This window comes from Notothenia rossii (genome assembly GCF_949606895.1).
Source record: "Notothenia rossii genome assembly, chromosome: 1".
Lineage (NCBI taxonomy): Eukaryota > Metazoa > Chordata > Actinopteri > Perciformes > Nototheniidae > Notothenia > Notothenia rossii.
In genome coordinates this window covers 79,038,672-79,059,534 of record NC_136912.1, presented here as the reverse complement: position 1 = coordinate 79,059,534, position 20,863 = coordinate 79,038,672, and the positions used below count along the sequence as shown (strand labels likewise).

The 20,863-nt window shown below is 41.1% G+C and overlaps 2 protein-coding genes across 6 annotated transcripts in view; both read right to left on the bottom strand.

Annotated features, from left to right (window-relative positions):
• LOC307041344 (3',5'-cyclic-AMP phosphodiesterase 4C-like) overlaps positions 1-20,863 on the bottom strand; it is a 94,794-nt gene that overhangs the window by 21,472 nt on the left and 52,459 nt on the right. For 4 of the 5 annotated variants that reach the window (XM_079684688.1, XM_079684689.1, XM_079684691.1 and 1 more), the window contains 5 exons: positions 3,998-4,189; positions 2,127-2,163; positions 1,288-1,361; positions 1,160-1,209; positions 705-817 (listed from right to left, as the gene is read on the bottom strand). In XM_079684688.1, the coding sequence (XP_079540814.1) occupies positions 705-817; positions 1,160-1,209; positions 1,288-1,361; positions 2,127-2,163; positions 3,998-4,189 (466 nt within the window). Of the gene's footprint in view, positions 1-704; positions 818-1,159; positions 1,210-1,287; positions 1,362-2,126; positions 2,164-3,997; positions 4,190-11,019; positions 12,084-20,863 lie in introns of those variants that run through there. The other variant, XM_079684692.1, reaches the window with a different exon arrangement.
• On the bottom strand, positions 15,401-20,506 carry LOC307041334 (uncharacterized protein). The gene is made up of 5 exons (XM_079684676.1): positions 19,346-20,506; positions 18,023-18,604; positions 17,771-17,914; positions 16,898-17,153; positions 15,401-16,771 (listed from the first exon to the last, which is right to left on the bottom strand). Exons 1-5 carry the CDS (start codon positions 20,093-20,095, stop codon positions 16,110-16,112), a joined length of 2,394 nt encoding a protein of 797 aa, XP_079540802.1. The 5' UTR covers positions 20,096-20,506; the 3' UTR covers positions 15,401-16,109.

Genomic DNA, 20,863 nt, shown 5'->3' with positions numbered 1-20,863 from the left:
AACTCTCAAAGTACACCCTGTAGCGAGTAAAACTCTAACACAGAAAAGACCTGTCTATGCTGCCCCAGAACGCAGACCCTACGCAGCAACCAGGAAACGACACCAGTAATCCAGCTCACACTGTCTGCTCCTCGAGCCTCAAAGGGCGGAGCAGCGAGGCCCGCAACGTCCTGCCAACACGGCACCCAGACCCCACGCAGCATTTTCATGTTTTTCATTACTGGTGTCATTTTGTGGTTGCTAACAAACGCCACTGTAACACATAATCACTGATGTTCCGCTGTAACGGTGGTGGACTCATCAGAACAAAGTGGGCAAGCTGACCAATCAGAGCACAGCGGGCTCATAGGGAGGGGGGGGGGGGGGGGCAGGAGCTCCAACAAGCCGTTTAGGACAGAGAGTGAATACCTGGTGAATACACATACTATACAGAGATGCTGTATGAAAAACCAATGTGAGTTTGGAACATTGAACAATGTAAATCTATTCTAGTAGACCTCAACAATGGAATTATGATCGGTATAAATGGCCATGTCATGGGACCTTTAAGAGAGTAGGACCTCAGTGCTCCACCTCTTTTTGAATGTGGACTTTTGCATATTTGATTTGCTCCATATGATAAAGAAAACATTGTAAGAGGCATACAACCTAATTGTGATGGATTAAAAAACAGTTTGAATTAAAACTAACAAATATCCTCTCACCTTATTGGAGGCCATCTCGCCGACAGAGTGTCTCGTCTGCAGCGTCTCCAGCTGGTCCAGACACCAGTCCAGCTCCTCCATCGTCTCCACCGCCAGCTTCTGGCAGGGCTCCTCTGAAAGGTCAGAGGTCACACACACACACGTTACAGGTCGGCTGAGGGACTGATATTCAATACATGTAAATCAACAATTTAAACCCATTAGGTTCAAACTCTGCATCATGTCTTTCACATTTACGATGAAATTACAGTATTTTCATAAAAAGATAATAACATGAACGTATTCTGTAACAGAATATAATATATAAAATGGGAGTTAAAGGTAATACAGGAGAATTATAAAAAAAACGTTTATAAAAGTGTGTTTTTACAAGGGATGTCAAGGATGAAATTAATTATGCTAATTATGCCTAAGCCTAATTATGTGTCCCACTAAACAGGGATGATAACACTGACCTGTCAGACATGGCTTGCACATGGACGGCTGCTGGCTGCTTGTCGAACGCCTGAAACAAGTACAAGGGGTTAGCAGAACAATACAATTTTGAGTAGTTACTCCTTCAGTCTGTCTTTTTTGTTCTTACTTGTTTGTGACACGATCTTGCAGATGTGTCAGAACAGCAAAGTTAGTTCTCACTGTTCGGAGACTGGCAAGAACCTAAAAAGAGTTTAAAAAAAGAGAGGAATGAGTATTGGAGATGTATTAAAAGTCCTGTTTAGAGATACATACATGTGCCCCTTAATATCAGGAGTACAGAACAAACAGTACAGTGTGATGGCCTTAAAAGGAAACGTTCATCCCAAAAATACATATGTGACTCTTACATATCTATCATCAATGTAGATTGTTTGAATTGAGATGAAAAAGATGGACACATCAGCCTTAGAAATGGCCGCCTTCTCTCAATTATAATGGAAAACAATGGCACTTGATACAATACCAATATTCAACTACAGGTAGGCCAAAAGTACGTTTTACATATTAGTCTGGAATCATAACATGGACACAGATTGTGTTAATAGGCCAACGTTGGAGAGTGTTCAGAATGTGTGGGTGTTTTCTGAGAAGAAATGAACCATCTATTATTCCTTAAACCGATGAGTAAGGGCAATGTGGATTGTCTGGACAGACCCACACCTACAATTAGACATTATTAGTTTGAATGTAAACTAACTAGATTTTTAAAGTTATTATTTATACTAAAATCAAATAAAAGTAAACCCACCACTACAGCAATTAACATGACATGATATGAAACTGCCTTTAAAATTGTTCTTCAATATTAAAATGATTGTGCGTGCATTTTTATAAATCTTCGAAAAAGTCATTGGGTTGAGATCATATATTGTGTTTTAATTAAAGTGGCGAATGCATTTCAGATGTTCACATTTTTACAAAACACTAACGTGCAATGCTACTAACCTGTGCAAATGGAGTCACTATCATGTCTTCTCCATGCCTGAAAACACCACAGACAAACACAAACAGTGATCCAGTGAAAACGCTTTGTGACAAACTTAATATGAGCACTGTGAAGAAGGAGAGAGGAGTACAGCTGGCTTCAGACCATGGTGGATCTCTAATATCACACAGGACATAAGGAGGGGAGGACAGATTGTTTTAGTCATACAAATATTTCTTTGGGGCAAAGCCGGAGGTTATCATTCAACCCTCAAAAGCAAAACAAAGCTGCTCCAGACAGGTTTAGATAAGACAGAGGAAGTCAGAAAAGAGGAAGACAATTTTAGACAAAGACTATCAATAGTTCTTGGGAAGGGATTGCATTTACCCATTGAGATTCAAATAAAAGTGTCATTAAAAGTTATATTTATATGATTAAATCAATTACTATTTGTAGCTTTATGTTTTGGTTCTCTGGCCTTTTCGCTCTCATGAAGCTTGCCGTGTAAAACCATGGCTTCTGTTTCCAGCAAACAAACTGAGAGTCAACCTGTTCAACATTAAGGACAAATATACATTTTCCATGTGATTGGTCAAATTGTAATGTATAATTCAGCGGCTTAAGACACAGTTATTTGTGTCAGGAATTGGTGGAGCTACAGTAAAAAGCAAATGAATATTAAAATAACTTTTGGGTGGATGGAAACCTGCCTTCCAATGGGATGCTAATATTGCCCTGTATCCACTGATTGTGTAAGCAGTGAAATATTTAGCTAATAGGTTAGCCGTGACAACAGAATAATCAAATGTTAGGTCAGTGTTGCTATAAGGGTGAAAAATAAGTTAATGCAGGTTTAATTCTGCTCTTACAGATTTTGCCCCCAAGATACATATTTGCGAGGAGCGGTGTTCGTGCATTGGGTTCTGGGAGTTTGGGAGAGGTAGAGTTTTCTGGGAGCTTTAAAGTCTCAACATGCACCTCACTATTCAGACTTCAGGGTAAATCCATGCTGCCAGTGAAGTGTACAATGTCAGAGTCAGACTCAAGTCAGCCTGCCCAGCAATGATTTTGACTTTGGGTGAAAAACACAAAATATTTCTGTGAAATGTAAGCCTGATTATGAAAATATTGAAAAATGGCAAATGTTTAGTACACTTTAAACGTATGTGACATCATCTGTCAAATGCTTGCTTGGGCTGTTTCATTATTTTGCAGGGGTGATTAAACAATTTGGGATAGGGTGGGTGTAGGTGGAAGAGGTAATATGTTGTCATGAGTCAAATATGTTTGACATATGATAACATTGCACAGCCCAAAGAGAGAGGAATCACAGCAGTCTTCAGACTTTGTCTCACCGAGGTAGCCAATTGACCTCCCAATGCTTCAATCCCTCCTCCCTTCAAAACAAAGGAGTGACAGCTATTGGTGGAAGAAGCCATATTTACACTCTGCATGGATACATCTCTAGCTGTATAAACAGGCAGGGACTGGATAAAGTGTTTCTGAGCGGAGATTACATTTTAAACTTAGTTGTACGCACCAACTAAACTTGACTGCTGACTATCATCAGCTCTGCATGGCAAATAAGGCCAGATGGCAAATAAACTGAGCTTAATAGGATATTAACAAATATTGAAATTACATGCAAGTGTTTCCCTAGTAAATGCAACAGTAGTGATACAATCAATGTGATCTGATACTTTACACAATATATTGTGAATCAAATAAAATTTCAAGCCTTCCATGATCCGCTGTTATCAGAAAGTTTGTAGATATTTTATGAAAGAACATATATATTCAATATACTTCACAGTGAAGTAAACCAATCATTTCTAAATCAGCAACCCAAAACTGCAAGGTGCAACATGAGGGTAACATTTAAAATACTCACAGATCGCTGGCAGTGGACGAGTTGCGGGACATGTTTTTGGGCGAAAGGTCGAAGTCTGAGTCTGAGCGGTAGAGGAAGGACTCGCGGCGCTGACTGTGAGGGAAGTTGGCCTGAAGAACCAGACCAGAACTTGGGCTAGTCTGAGAGTCCAGTGGACTGCGACCCACCGACAGGCCATTGTCCACATCAAAACTACAGGAGAGAGAGAAAAGAAAATACATAAATATGACTGTTTCAGCACCTGCTAATCAGCCAGACTACTACTACTATTGCCGCTTTTGCTAATAAACCATTTTAGCATACCTGAACATTAAGAGGAATACCATAAGTCATAAGAAAAGCAGCCACCAATATTATAAAGAGTGAATAACACAAGATAAGCAAAGTAAAAACCAAATGTGTAAAAATGCGCTTTATTTGATAACTTGAATAGAAACAATAGATTCAACATTAACTGGGGTCACCTCTCAGCACTCCCTTCCAACGCAGTGACTCCCAACTAATCGTATACTTATTTAAAACAGCTCCTTTACCCACTGACAACAAATTGAGACAGGAATTAAACCTAAGATAAGGTATGATTAGGTGTAGCATGCAGAAGTATCCACAGATCATTCTATTTTCATATACATTTTTCTTCCAATAAAGTATCCTAAAAATCATGTGAAGAAGACACAAGACTTATACAAGGATAAGGCTCCCAGAACAAGAACATCATGCGACAACTATTGATACGATCAAATCAAAATTAAATATCATAGCTTGAATAAAATGCTATGTTTACTTGTATTAAAATAGATAAAAGGTTGGAGTAAATTGTCTACCCAGCTGTAAGTCTTTTTTAAACAGCCGACCTTGTGATTACTCGCTTTTTCGCAATCACACACACTCACACACATCTTCCTTTCCCTCTGCTATCTCCGTATGACGTCAACACTGACGTCATGCCTGGTACGTCAGCAGAGCTACTTACCCATACACACCCCCTCCACCCGCCACTCCCTTTATCACCCCATCGCAGCCATCCCATTGAAAGGCACCCCTATTACTGAACAAATAACTTTATGAGCTTAGCGTTTACGGTCATAGTTTTATTAAAATGTTTTCCTTGGTATGATTCAAATGAACTTGTATTAAAAAAAAAAAACCTGGTTTCAGTCCAACTCTTGTAACCAAACCGTATCACAGCCCGACGCTGCCCTGAAATAAATCCCTTTGGAATCACTCCAATCCACAGGGTCGAAAGATGAAGGGTGGGTGTAGCAAACACACACTCAAAACAAATATCCCCCTTTACCCAAACAATTATTTCAAACTAGGGATATGAAGTGCAACCACAAAAGAGGCAAGAGCTAAAATAAAGAAATAAGTTCTAAGAGTGACAGAGAATAACTTGACGTTGAGTGAGACGGTAGAGGAAAGTAAAAGCCTCCAAAATGCAATATAGTTCATTTTTGTAGCTTCATCATCATCTGTGCCTTGCTCGACTACTGCACTCTTCTTGAATACTAAAACTAACACTTTTTGTGCTAAAACTATTCACTATTCTACCACCGTAAACATCTTATTTTTTAGATTGTAGCATAACAAATGATATTTTAAGGCAGCATTATGGAGATACATGAATGGTCACTTCAAAGGTATTTGTATCAGTTAGATCTATTGTTATCCGTCACGATATGGATTCCCCTCCTTCCTTGGTCGTAACAATAGAAAGCAGAGCCCTGGAAGGTTGCTTCTGTTTCTATTTTTGGCTCAGCCTGCCTCCAGTGCTCAAGCAATAGCAACCAGTGCCGGCTAAATGAGAGATGGCTATTATGCAATTGATGCTGAATGAAATACAGATTCACAGATGCAAAGAGAGGCAGACGCCGGGCGGGGGGGGGGGGGGGGGGGTCTGTATCCAGCACAGTGATAGGGCTCAGCATCTCACACCTGATTGGTGTGACAGGAGAGGATGGGGGTGCTGCAGCAGGACTTATCTCAGTGATAACGCTCCACTACACCTCACCTGTTCCCCCCCCCCCCCCCCGGCTCAGTGTAGTCGGCCGTGACGAGGCTCCATCAGAGGAGACCGCTGACGTCAGAAGCTATAAATAGATCTGCCTCCCAGGAAAGAGGGGAACTGGGAGACTTGTGACGGAGCTTACGTAGATACCCCCCCTCCTCCCCTTCGAAGGCATGGGTGATTTCTCTCCTCCTCATGCCTACATATGTGAAGGACTTTTCCTTTTTTTTTTCGTTTTCGATTGGTTGAGTGATTTTAAATGACCACAAGTAGAAATACAAGACCAGTATTTTCAATCAATTCTCCAAATTATATTTTTCTATCTTTTACTCAGCCGCATTTCTGAGTGAGCAGCCAGGATGTCGAAGCATGTTGCTAAAGGACAGTAAAACAGTTTTGTCCTTCAAGCACTAATTGTTGTCAGTTGTGAAATTAAAATGTCTTTCAGATTTGAGGTCAGATTACAGATTGTTGATCTATCATGTCCTTGGTGATAACAGTTTCACCAGTAAAAAAAATATGATTGTTCATTGGATAACCATACTGTATGAACAATCATTATTGGGGATACAATACTGGCTTTAAATTAAGTATTAACCTACAAAAAAAAGCTTTTAAATGTGTACTGTAGCTTTATTCACCTCAATTGTATCAGAGGTGGTGATACTGGATTATACAGATGTGGAATTAAATAGTATTCCAATATATTAATGCACTAGGGATAAATAAACACAACATATGATGAATGAATGCCAACAAGGGCGGTGAGAAAAATAAATGTATTTGACTTATTGTGATTTGTTGATGTTTTTGGTGGCAGAGTATTTTCACAGGGTTGTCTGCTTTCTTTCATTCATTCCTACTCAAAGAAGCAGAAGAGGTTTCTGATAAGGCGACAGCTCCCTCTACTGAGAAATACATGGAACTGCAACATCACATAAACAAGACTGCTCAGATTTTATATTCTGATCCATCCTTAAATCATTCCTTATGACATTTGCTTTGTAATTTTGTTATGGTAGTAGGACTGAAATCAGTGGAATCCATATGTATATGAAACATACATTATTATTTTGTTGTTCACCAATGTGAAGAGTCATGAGACTGTAAAGGTGCGAACATCAGACTTTTACAAGACATACATTTTTTGTTGAGTAAACATCCTTTCGAGTGAAAAACAAAAAAAAAGTATTATTGTATTCAAAAATCCTTAGGCCCCCTGCATTAATAAGGCATTAATAAAATGAAAAAGTAACATTGCTTGATTCTGTTCTTTCTTACTTAATAAAAAACTATTTTTCACTTTTATTCCATAATAGCGAACTACACAGCTTTTTTAAGACAGTTGTGAGACAATCAGACTGACGGCAACATAACAAGTTGACCTTGTACCGTCTGCTTCCAGCATTGTTCTCCGTTTCTCTGACGTAAATGACGCCTCCCTTTTCTCTCTTTAACTGTGTTTTAGTTAACTTTTCTCACACTCTCTCACACTCTCTCTCACACACACACACACACACACACACACACACACACACACACACACACACACACACACACACACACACACACACACACACACACACACACACACACACACACACACACACACACACACACACACACACACACACACACACACACACACACACACACACACACACACACACACCCCTCTGCTTTTGTTCCCAGGATGTTTAGTTTGCGTTCCCAACATATTAAAGAAGAGGATTTTTTCCCCCTTGACCTAAATTGAACAAGGCTGCAGAGGCAATCAATTAATTTGATCATCACAACAAAATCAGTGTTTGCTCAATTGACTTTGATGAAGATGAGTGACTAGACTGAGTCAGGATTACAGCGCTGGAAACTAAGGCTGGAGCCACACGTAGATGATAACGAAAACGTACCGAATTCGATATCAAAAAAGTCTTCCGTCCACACGAGACCACTCGACCCGCTGGAGACGCTGTAGTACATATGCCGGGCCTGTAAGTGGCGCTGTACTTCTGCCACAAAATACACCAAAAGCAGCGAAGAAGACCTCCCCCCCGAGCATGGTTACCATGGTTGCCTGGTTGCCCTTCTGTTTATTCTCCGCGGTGGATTTAGCAACATGTTGTTCATGTAGTTCTCCATGTCCACTTGTTGCTGATGGTTGTGGTAGAGGAGCTGTAGATTTTGCACTAACATCTGTAGCATGGTCAGTAACAGTAGCAGTAGCTACTGACAGCTACTACTGACAGCTACTGTACATGCTACAGCAGTGAGCAGCAGAGGCGGGGAGAGGCGGGGCTATTGCGTCATCGTTATCAGGAAATGATCGTATAGGGATGGGCACGGAGCTGTTTGGCCCCCCAGAGCATTGCGTCCGCAGATCTACCCACCTTGGGACCTATGCTTGGGACCCGTTATCGTTATCTGCGTTTCCCTGTCGGCCTCGTGTGGCCGAACCGTCTATAAGATAGAGAACTGTAGCGGATACGACCCGTTTCGTCTCCATGTGGCTGCAGCCTAAAGCCAATTAATGTTTGGTCAATAACTGGAAAAGGTTTTGACAACTTTTTTGATAATTTATTTAAAAAATGTATAGGGATTTTACAAGCTATTTGGCACCCAATCTCCAGGTTGGCAGTTGTGAAGTTTGCCACATTTCTTTATATCTGAATTGTGAAAATAAACAAAATAATGTTTGGGTGGTGGACAGTTTGGTGGACAAAACAAGCTATTGAATACATAATTGGTTGAATCCCTACTGTATCAGTATTACTGCTGAAAGATTTCTTTAACCAATGTTTTGGTTAAAGAAAACTGTCTGATCTTCACTTGAACTTAAAATGTATGTAATGGGTTAATAGTGAGACACAGTGAACTTTTACAGCTACATACATGAAGGTCAACCTTAAAGTGTCACTGTTCTTTAGCTGGTGAACTGCATTGCTGTCACACAGAGTTAGGGGGTTAGGGTTACAGTCTCTTTGATGTTAAACCATGCTCAGAGGCACAGTTTTCATCCCTGGCGGATTTTATTCTAATAAAGCCTTTCCTTAGGGTTGGCCTCTGTAATTGTACAAAATGTTAAAACCTTAGGATGGGAAACGTATGACCATTTCCAGTTATTATGCATGCACGCATGTTCGTGCTGTGCTCATGGGAACCAGGGCCGAGGGATTTGACAAACTTTCTGTTATGCGTGTAATAGTGATACAGAAAACAAGAATCAAGGCCAGATGCTATCTGAGGGTGGACAACACAGGACCAGTGTCAAAGGTCAACCCACACACACATACACACACACACACACACACACACACACACACACACACGCTCCCTCCTGTTTTCTTTCCTCGTAGCGTGGGAATTGGCCGAGGGGCCTTAAGCATCACACCAGGAAAGAGGCAAGAGGTGAGAAGTAGAGGAGGAAAACAGAGCAGGGAAAACTTTGTGAATTTGTGTGTGCATAGTAAGAGTAACAGGCTCAAATGTACTGATGATTTAACACCATTACAAATAAGTAAAAACAGCATACTGTAAGAATGAAGCAATTAGAAAGAATCTTTTTTTGGGGGGCAATGGGTGTGCAAAACAAAACTGTGTGTGTGTGTGTGTGTGTGTGTGTGTGTGTGTGTGTGTGTGTGTGTGTGTGTGTGTGTGTGTGTGTGTTTGGGAGTGAGAGACCTAAGGGAGTGAAGAGGGTTTGTTTGCTTTACACCTCAAACCCATTGTACATTTGATCTGAAAGCAGCAGAAAAACAACACGCTTCCCCCGCATGCACCCCCCTGCCAAACAGATCTTTCCTTCCACTGTTTCAGTGTCTGGTTTGTACACTGTGTGTGTGTGTGTGTGTGTGTGTGTGTGTGTGTGTGTGTGTGTGTGTGTGTGTGTGTGTGTGTGTGTGAGTGTATGCGTGTGTGTGTGCGTGTGTGTGTGTGTGTGTGTGTGGGTGTGTGTGTGTGTGTGTGTGTGTGTGTGTGTGTGTCACGACAGCACAAAGAATGAGATGAGGATAAATTGGACAGCCCTCATCAAACCATACAGTCAATGATGTCCAGTGTCCATGCTATCATTCTCAAAGTTAACCACATTCCTCTTCATTGAAGGAGATGTACATTTAACCTTTTTCAATTCCACATAACGTCCTTGTGCTGAATTACTTCCTCTTGCTGAAAATTGCTAAAATTGTTATTATAAAATCCAAAAATCAGTTTTTTTAAACTGAGGCAGGTAGCAACACTCTGTTTAGAGACACCAGACTTGGTCCAGAAGACCCTTGTTCTACGAGGTACAATTATGTTTTCTATCGATGAAGTATGGGGGCTTTAAAGAGAGCATAGAACATGGCTTCAGTTGCCCTTTGGAAAGGACTGTCTGACGAAAATGTATTGTTGAAAATAAGTTTTGCTGCTGCCCTCTTCAGTACATAGTTGTTTCTGTGTGCTAACTCCTATGTGTCACCAAACTTGGGGTGCGCCAACCGACAGCTACTTATACACCGTCTATGGACAAGTACACAACACCCCCTATAAATCATCTTGAATATCTCTAACAACAACAACAACAAAAAAAGTGAAGTAAGACAACCATTGGCCTCACTATGTTTTAGTGTCAGCTGATTGGCTGAACAAAACATGCAGGCAAGTGGTTGAATATGTGGCAATACAATGTATGAGTGTATCCCTGGATAAACAAAGACTAGGCAATCTCAGTACCAAAGCGCTATAAAGAAAAAGAACAGCAACAACATGAAGAGGAACTGTAAGCCACAGCAGTCTAGAAAGTATTCCTAAATACATAAAGGCCTCAAGATGTAATAGATAACTTCTAGACAATTCTGATCAGTAACAGATAGATTTCTAATATCATTTGATTTAACCCCAAAAAATATTTTGCTGCAGTTCTACTTTAGAGAGGGATGGTGAACATTTAATGACATGCAAAGATCAGGACATAATAAACATCCGTTAAGAAAACTAGTTCCAGTGTTGAGTACATTCACAGTGGCGTGAAACAAACCTCCATGGAGAGCCGGTTGCACTTTCCATGCACCTGACCGGCCTGTGGGTCGCTGTCCAAACAGAGCACACACTCTGAGTCCAACATCAACATCTGATCTCAGAGCAGCTCATGTCCCTCTAAATATAGCCAAGGGGAGGAAAAGGTTGCACCAAGTAAAGCCAGCTGCTGTGTTATTATTTTCCTGTGTGACCTTTGACCTAAAGGCAGAGGAAGGACTCCTGCCTTTGAAAACTGCAGACATCTGTGTTGATTACTGCCACAAGAGAGAAAGAAGAAAGAAAGCAAAGAGGAGGAGGCTGAACGTGAAACGCCCTGATCCATATCAGATACTGTAATAGGTACATCATTATCTTCACATACTGAACATTGTAGAAGTTGTAGTGTGTCTGATATATGCGTGTGACTTTAGTATGCATGCAACCAGTGTAGCTGTGCAACTCTTTGCTACATTGGAAGTTTTATCATTTCTTTATATTCTTTAGTAGTTTCATTTTCATTTAATCGTTTATTTGAACCGGGACAGTGCACATTGATGAACACTTTAAAACAAAATAATGCTGACAAGTGTAAATGAGCCGGATTTTAGCTTTGAGCTAATCTACATCCGTAGTCCCGTCGCATTCGACATTTAAGAACATGACATTTATACACATGGCAAACAGAAATACATGATATGCAGAAAGAGCATGAGCAGCATAGAAGCCACAAGGCAGTACAATGTAGCAGCTACGATATATAAAGTGCAGGAGAAGATAAAAGTGCTACATAAAGTGCAAGAGGAGATACCCCTGTATTAAAGTGAAGTTAGCGGTGATTACAAGTCTGTTTGTTGCTCAACCATTCTTTAAGTTGTCCTTTAAAGCTATTGAGAGTGGGCAGGGGCGGATCTAGACAAATATTCATGGTGTGGCAAGAGGGTGGCAGGAGAATTTCAGGGGTGGCATCCCCTGGCAGAAGTATATGCTGATTTAATCACAGTCATATCAATCAATGTTAACTTGGAAAGCCACAATATTGATATTTTAACTCAATAACATTAGGTGACATTATTGTGGCACATCAGTAAAGCCTTAAATAGAAATATATTAAGGTGGCACACGTAATTTAATGCAGACTGCTGCAATAAATACATTAATTAACTGTCTCTTCGATGTGTGTCTGTATGAATATGATAATATTAACAATCATATTATTCCTATCAGCTGTCAATCACTTTTATGATTCACATATTCAGTGTTATTATTAAATAAACTATATTTTTTGGAGGAGTTAATGATGAACATTCCTCAAGATGCTTGCTCACCCTCCTTCAAATTTGAAAGACTAGTAATTACTATCATAATTCAAAAGAATCAAAGGAACAGTTCAGCGCCCCACAACTTCATTGCAAACAGTTACAACCTTGACTTTACATCAGAAAGAACAAACATTAAAGAAATGACTAACTGCATCAGTTAGGGTTAAAAAACGTGTATTCAGCTAAAACATATACATCGCTGAAGTTATTATCCAGTGGAAAGCCCATACTCGCCTAGTTAAATCAAAGTAGTTTACTTTTTTTTGGCTGGGCAGTGAAGTTTTACACACAGTCTTATTTGACTTTCTCAGGACTTGAAACAGTTTTTTGGGGGCAGACCCCCACAAAGAAGAAACATGTATTTACACATGTAAGGTCATCTTCTTCAACAGTTTATTATTCTCATCGACTCATCCGTGAGCAGAGCATCAAGTTGGCATGCCTATAACAGCTGAATGTGGCGATTACCATCTTGATCAGCAAAACGCCTCACAAACTTATTAAGATTTAAAGCTATGGTGCATTTTGATTCAATGCTGAGTACAGCCAAACTTGACAGGCTCTTCTCTGTCATAGTAGACCGCAAACAGTTGCCGCTCCAGAGTATTTGTGTTGGGTAATCTATGGTAGGGCTAACCCATACAGTGGTGGGGCTCAAGTCAGTATTTGCAATGTAATTACATACACGCTCCCCTTGACAGTGAAACGCTACGCGTGAGGTTTATATTATTTCCCTGTCTCAATCCAAATTTAACTGTATGAAATAAAAAGGCACATTTGTCTTGTAGTAAATAAAAAGGGCGACCTGGAGCCAATCCTGCAATTTCTCCACAGGTGAAAGAGTTGAAAACCAAACCCCTGCAAGGGGGTCTGGGGGGATTCTCCCCCAGGAATTTTTTTTGAAATACTAACATCAAATACACATTCTGGTGCTCTCTTGAGAAGAAAAATAAATAAATATATATTACTACACAACGTATTTAAAAAAATGAATGCCATTTTAGTTTTTTCTTACTTTGTTCTGAAAGCTGAACCTGCTGCTCCTCTTAGAGAGGAGAGGGAAGAGGCTGTGTGAATGACTTTACATTGTGGATAAGGGTGGATAGCCCCCATTGTTCTGTGTATAAAAATGTAAGACAGCTCACACACCTATCAATTATCAAACCGTGGGGTCTTATAGTTGTACCGATGTATATAGAGATGTACTACAGCAAAAGTATTCTCCGTCGGGACTTCCTGCAACAACACCACGCCGTTATCGTGATTCTGATTGGCCAGAAGACATTATCAAAGATGTTCTATTGAGAAGACGATCACTACGTGACAAAAGTTTTCAAAACCGTTTCTAGTCTTCGGTATTTCCAGACAAGTGGCTACTGAAATCAATCTTACTATGCTGTCTGTGCAATTTACTCCGCGCGAGTTGGCAGACTTTTTTTTTCTTACTTGAACATCATTTTTCATGGTGGGGATAAGCCCTTTATTGGTATGGCTGTAGCCTACCCCAGTCATACCCTGACCGCAAATACGACACTCGCGCTCATGAACTGTCAACGGGGGGGGGGGGGGGGGGGGGGGGGGCTTGGGGGACCTCTGTGTCGCCTGTCAGCGCAACTTACATGATGCTGTCAGCGAACTGATTTGGCCTTTCTGCGCGATATCACTCAAATGCGGGACATAGTCTCAATGTGTGGGGCGCGGGACAAATAATAAAAATGCTGTGTGTGCAGTCCCGAACAGTGCGGGACACCTGGTCACCACATCACACACGGTTCTGCCCCTCACACACACACACGCTTCAAATCAAGTTGCATAAATGCTTGAGCTACGTATTTATTATAATTACTGTGAAATCTGCCTATTATGTTTTCGTCATTAATACAACAAACACACACTTGCAAGTGATAACACTGGCAATGATATTAGATGTATTAGACTATTAAAAAAATAAATCATGCTTCAAATAAGTGGGGGTACGGCGTACCTCCGCGTCCAACGCCCACTACACCACTGCTTCTGTCTACTTGTATCCGAAATGCTTCTCGTTTTGCGCTGTCCTCCCGTTCAAATGAAATCGCCGCCAATCATATTTCCAAGCTCGCGCCAGGGGAGGGGGGGAGGGGTTACAAGGCTCGCGTCTTGTGCTGCATTCACTTGCACTCGGACAATAGAGATTTTGTCTCATAAATGTCCGATGAGCCACAACTTTTCTTTCAAAACCAAGCTGCCAAATGGGGTGAAAGCTGGGGTGGCAAGGCATTTTTCTGAGGTGGCAGCTGCCACCCCGTGCCACCACGTAGAACCGCCACTGAGAGTGGGACAACCCTGTATCTCAGTTGGGAGGCTATTCCACAAAGAGCTGCCTTTAATGGAGAGACATTTTGTCCAAAGGTTGTCCATCTATGGTGGACTTCACAGTCTCCTCTCCTCTGACCTAGTGCAGCGTCCAGTGTGTTTTTTGTGGACGAATTCCACAAAAAGGGAGGGGGGGGGGGGGGGGGCATTCCATGTAAACATTTATAAATAAAGCAAAGCACATACTTTTAAAAGACTTAAAATGGTCCAAACTCAAGAAATTGTGTTTTTCAAGGATGGTACAGTGGTGGTATGAATATGGCTTTTTGTCAAACACCTTGATAGCTCTCTTATACAGCTGTTCTATTGGTTTCAGGTTTTTGGCACAAGCAAACGACTAGTTTGTCAAACAGTATTCAATGTGGGATATCATACAGTGGAGGTATGACTTTGCAGCATTGACAGTTAAGAAAGGTCTAATTTGTTTAAAATGTTGCAAGTTGAATTTAATGGTATTGGATACTTTCTTGATATGTTTCTTAAAAGTCAAGTTCGAGTCCAGTACAGTATGACTCCAAGATACTTGAACTGGGAGACTAGCTCTATTTCTGCTCCGTTTAAAAACACATTGGATCCAGGGTATCTGCAGGATTCATAGAGATGAATTTACTACCTTTTACTACCTTTTTTACTACCTCCACAATATTTTTTACTACCAACACGACATCAAGCAGCAGCCCTTTTTGGACTACTAATTATAAGGTATTAGTGTGACACTGTCACACCCGTCATACATATCAGGTACACTAATGTTTAATTGTGATCATTAAGTATTGTCATTGTCAATTGTGTTTTTTTTTGTAGTGTTGAGTTGACCCTTAGCCCTAATAAAGTGAGTAATAACCTTGACACTTCTTAAACACATATCACTTAACAACCATAAATATTAATAATAAAGTGTCACATCACACACACTTACTCACAAACACGCATTCTCTCACAAACACGCATTCTCACACACACACACACACACACACACACACACACACACACACACACACACACACACACACACACACACACACACACACACACACACTTAAGCAGTTACTGGTGCGTATTAATAATGCGTATTAATGAAAAAAATTGAAAATCAATCAAAAAAATAACTTTAATGAACAATATGCTCTGAGGACTACAGCTTTCAAAGATCTGCTTCAATATAACATTCACCATATTTAAACACAATAACGTGTGTGAGGAGTGCATGTATGCACATGTCTGTGGGTGCGCCTTTGTATGGATGTTGTTGTTGTTGCAATCTACATTGTATCTAAGTGAATCATTTAAAACAATAACTGTAGGGGTGTACGTGTGTGTGTGTTTGTGTGTGCGTGTGCCTGCATTCGTCTGTGGGTGTGCCTGTGTGCAGTTGTTGCAATCTACATTGTATCTAAGAGAAACATTTAAAACAATAACTGTGAGGGGTGTACAGTCACAGAAGTCTCAGTTGTGAGGACTTATCTTCAATTATTTTCTCCAATTTGCAGAGCTCTTCTTTTTTTTCTTTCTGCCTTCTGCGAAGGGTATTGGACTTGATTATCAGTTTAGCCATTTTGGACCCAGCCTTTCCCTCAGCCTGCTCGGCCAACTTGTCCGCGTCCTTTTCCAGTGAGTGACAAACACGGCGAAGTACCTCTTCCTGTCTTCTGAGGTCCAGAAGCTCCTCCTCCACTGCCTTCCTCCTCAGAGCATGGGCAGCACTCTCTCTCTTTTTCTTTTCACTGTCAAGGTACAGTCTGTACTGGGATCTAGCTGATGAGGCAGAGGCAAGGAGCTCCTTTGTGAGGGGCACTTTCAAAACACCACCACAACTGTTGATCCTGTCACAAACTAGTCTCAGTGATTCCAGTGTGCGGTCATGGAGATTGCATGTCTCCACCTCTTTGTTCACTGAAAATCCTCTTTCCACAGTGGCTTGGCCATGGGAAAGAAGGAGGAGAATCTGGCAAAACTGCAGCAAGTCAGGGTAAGGCCTGCTGAGGGTTGTGTAGAAGAACACATCAAGGCGGTCCTTCAGTGGCTTGAAAGCCAGGAAACGTTCATCCCGTCCTTCCACAGAGGTCAACGATTCGAACTGTTGAATGATAACATCACCTACAATATTGACAAAAACATAATCATTAATGACATTTAAGTACATTTCAAAGTAGAACACCCTTAGAACATGGCCTTCATTTGAATGACCTTCCCTGTCCCTAGACATACTGTATTTTTTCTTACCAGCTGGAATGCCACCTGTCAATCTCTTTCCCTGAAGGAATGTCTGCACTACACTCTTCATTTGCTTGATGCACCACTCCGGTTCTTGGTGGATTTGTGTGGGATCAAGGCATGCAATGTGCCTAACCATTGGAACCTTTAGGGGGGATTTGTCTTGCAATTTCATGACAACCTTAACAAGGCACTGCAAACATTCTTTCCTGAAGGTTAGCAGAGAGAGCTCCCCTATCTTGCCTCCTGGTTTGCTCTGAAGGGCCTAACAAATAGAGAACATTAATGTTCATACAAGGATATTTATTTGTCACATATATAGAGATACTTGTGTAAAACCTGTGGGGAAAAGATGTTGGTTGTCTGCTCTCTGGGTGTGTGTGTGTGTGTGTGTGTGTGTGTGTGTGTGTGTGTGTGTGTGTGTGTGTGTGTGTGTGTGTGTGTGTGTGTGGGTGTGGGTGTGGGTGTGTTTGTGTGTGTGGGTGGGTGGGTGGGGGAGTGATGGGATATGTGAGTATAGTTCAGGATGAGTTCAGGATGCATAAACATTCACTGCTATGATTGGAAATTAAACTATGACAAGTTACACATTTAAAACAATCCTAACAATTTAACCAGAGTGAGAAAGAGGTTTGGTATATCCTCATGGCTGTGGTTCAGTTTAAGCCTCAATGCCAAAGGCCTGGTGGTGAAGACCACTGAAGTTTGAAAGATAACCATTAACAACCACACAATTACGATAGCTATATTGCTTACCACAGAGGTGGTTAAATAATGCCCAATGTTACTCATTCATTTTCTACCCTAATAGTTCGAAGTAACTATTTATTTGTGCCGACAGCACATTTCATGTATGACATTGAAAGTATCTGCAGTAATTACCTTGATGGCAGATTCAGCACCCAGGCCGATGTCCACATTTTTCAGAGCCACCCAGTTCTTCTTCTCAGACACCTGGATTGTGATAAGTTGCAGTGGGCTTCGGTCCTGTATAAGTTCCCTTTTAACAAATCGCCGCAGTAAAGCCTTAAAAGAACAACAAAAACTGTTAGCAATCAAGTCACACCTGTCAACTGATACAGTTTAATCACATTCAAATAAAGACAGTTACTCTACAGGAATTACATTTCTTACCATCAGGAGTTCTTTCAGATCTTTAGCAAAAAAGGGCAGCACAGGCTCGTCGGTCTGATATTTGGTCAGGAAGGGGTTGAAGCTTCGTGCAACTGACAAGAAGAACTGGAGCTTTGGAATTATCAAATTATCATCCCGTGCTGCCAAAATGATATCATATGACGCCGTGTTTGGGTTTGTCACCTTTTTCTTCTGAACAGCATCAACATATGTTAAAAGCACAGGCCAAATGTCGACAGCTCTCTCAGCCACAGGGACATTTTCCACCCATCTGTGGCCACAGAAAGATCGGGGAAAGGTAGAAGATCCTGTGGTGGCGGTGTAATCTTCTCTACGGGCAGGAACATTGTGGAAGATGTAGTGCATAGCTCGCAACAGTTTGTCTACCTGCCATGTTGCGAATCCTGCCTTCATGGCATTGTGGAGGGTGTGCAAGCCACAACTGCCAACACTGATGAGTTGTGCATCCCCATGAAGCTCTGAATGTTCGTTCTGAAGGAGCTTCAGCAGCTTGAAGTTGACATTTGGGCCATCCATACTGACAGACAGCAGGTGTCTCAAGTTGAGTTGTGCAACACATTCCTGTGAATTGTCACAAAAAACAAAGTTTATTGAAAATTGTAATCTGTCCTGTGGTTTTTGGTTATTCATAAAATAGACAATAGATAGACAGTAAATACAGTGCCAGTAAGTATAAGTCAAACGTGTTTCCCCCTTTGTAGTACCAGTATGCATCTTTCAGAAATATTAACCAAATCCTTCATCAAAATGTGACCCTGCAAGGCGAAACCAGTCGCTTTGGTAAAATGTACAAAACTAAGTTATTGTTCTCATATGAACGGCCATAAACTAAGCTTTCCAACGATATGTATATTGAGGCTATTGCTAGAACAATCGTTAAGATAACTGTATCCAAAGTGGCATGGTTCTCCTGTCATGATAATGCTAGAAGAGGAGAAAATCACCTTTTTAAGCGGCGTTGACAAATGGTATGACTGCTAATGTGTTGCATCTTCACCGGGCTTAACAGTCAAAACGTATGTTTTTCCGTGATTTGTCCACGATATGAAATGATATGTAGACTGTATACTGTCAAATTATGCGAAAACATGAAATTCAACATTTTAACCCGGATGTTTGTTTACCGTGGATTTTCTCAAAATAGCATTGAGCGCAAAGCGACTGATATCGCCTTGCAGGGTCACAAAACACACCCGACACACACGTCGTGTAGGCTAAAGCTTAGGCTAACTATGACATAAACATTTTCAAATGGGCATATAACGACAATAAGAAAGAACAAACAAGAAAATATCAACTCACTTTAATGCTTTGCAGCAAGTCTTCAGCCCTTGCATGTCCAAGAAACTGTGACCCAAAATATGAAGACGTCACGCGGTCATCTCTCCAGAACCGAACGTGAATATCCATTTGCTTCTTCTTGGCGGACTGGTTCAGAGACTCGTCAAACATGACAACATATGGCCCAGAAGCATTGATGCTATTTATAAGAAGCTTCTTAAAATGTGGAGCAATGCCAAATCCAAGGATATACGATGTCTTATCTTTGCCACAAACAAAACTTTTGGCTATGTCGGAGTCAGTGAACATGTTTTCGAACAATTCCCCAATGCCCTCATTCGAATTGAATGAATGATGGTTAGCTGCTGTGTTCAGGCACCAGAGAACCTCAGCCCTGAGGGCTGATGTTTGTGGCGGTAACGTCTGCTGTTTGGCTATCGCAGCCGTGGTGGTGCTGGTGGCACTGGTTTGCTGCCGAGGTGGTGCGACTGTTGCTGATAAGTTGGCATGATCTGCCGCGATCTGTGTGGTGCTGCTGCTAGCATCGCAAAACAACGAAATCGGCAGCTGTCCCCCCCTCACCCGAAGCCGCTGCTGGTGTATAGCCGATCCACTGTGGGACTTGATAGCAGTAATGCCGTTCCAGGTAACATTTATAGTTTTTTTGCAGACACTGCAAAATGCTTCACGGTCATTTCCTATGACGGGTTTAAGCCAGTCTTTATATAAGGGGTCATCAACCCATAATTGCGAAAACTTGCACTTCCCCATTTCACACTAAATTTGCTCGAATTTGCTAACATCAGAAAAAGTAGACTGCAACTGTGGCAAAAGGCGGCTCTGCTAACGTCAATTGTTGGAAAAAGGCGGAAAATGTTGTAAGCGTCGCTGATAGGCTATGAAGTCCACACAGGTTACCTCTACGTCATTGCTATCAACTACGCCTCACTCAGGTCCTGTTAGCACCGTATATATTTTTAAACTACGTAGGCTAGATGAAATTCAAACATGCAGACACAAATAATAAGCAAACAATGGAAACTCATTATATATTGAGGCAGAGTTTTAAAAAAATTACTACCAAGTCAAATTGCGTTTGTTACCTTTTACTACCTTTCAAGGGCCTTAATTTGGGTAGATTCTTTTTACTACCTTTTACTACCTTTTACTACCGCGCGGACACCCTGGGATCCTTCGATTTTGACTGGTTGTTTATTGAACATCATGCATACTGTTTTTTTTGCATTTAACTGTAAGTAAAGGTTGTTCAGCCAGTGTTGAACCTTGTCCAAAGCATTTGAGAGACAGGATGAGATAATTTCAGTGTTTTTCCCGTGTACAAAGATGACCGCATCATCGGCATACATTTGTACATTCAACTCAAGACATACATTAGGCAAGTCATTAATGTACAGAGAAAAAAGTAATGGTCCAAGAATGGAACCTTGTGGAACCCCAACAGGGTTCACAAGGTAGGGGGATTTGGCTCCGTTGACCAAATCACGCTGTTTTCTGTTCGATAAATAAGACTTAAACCAC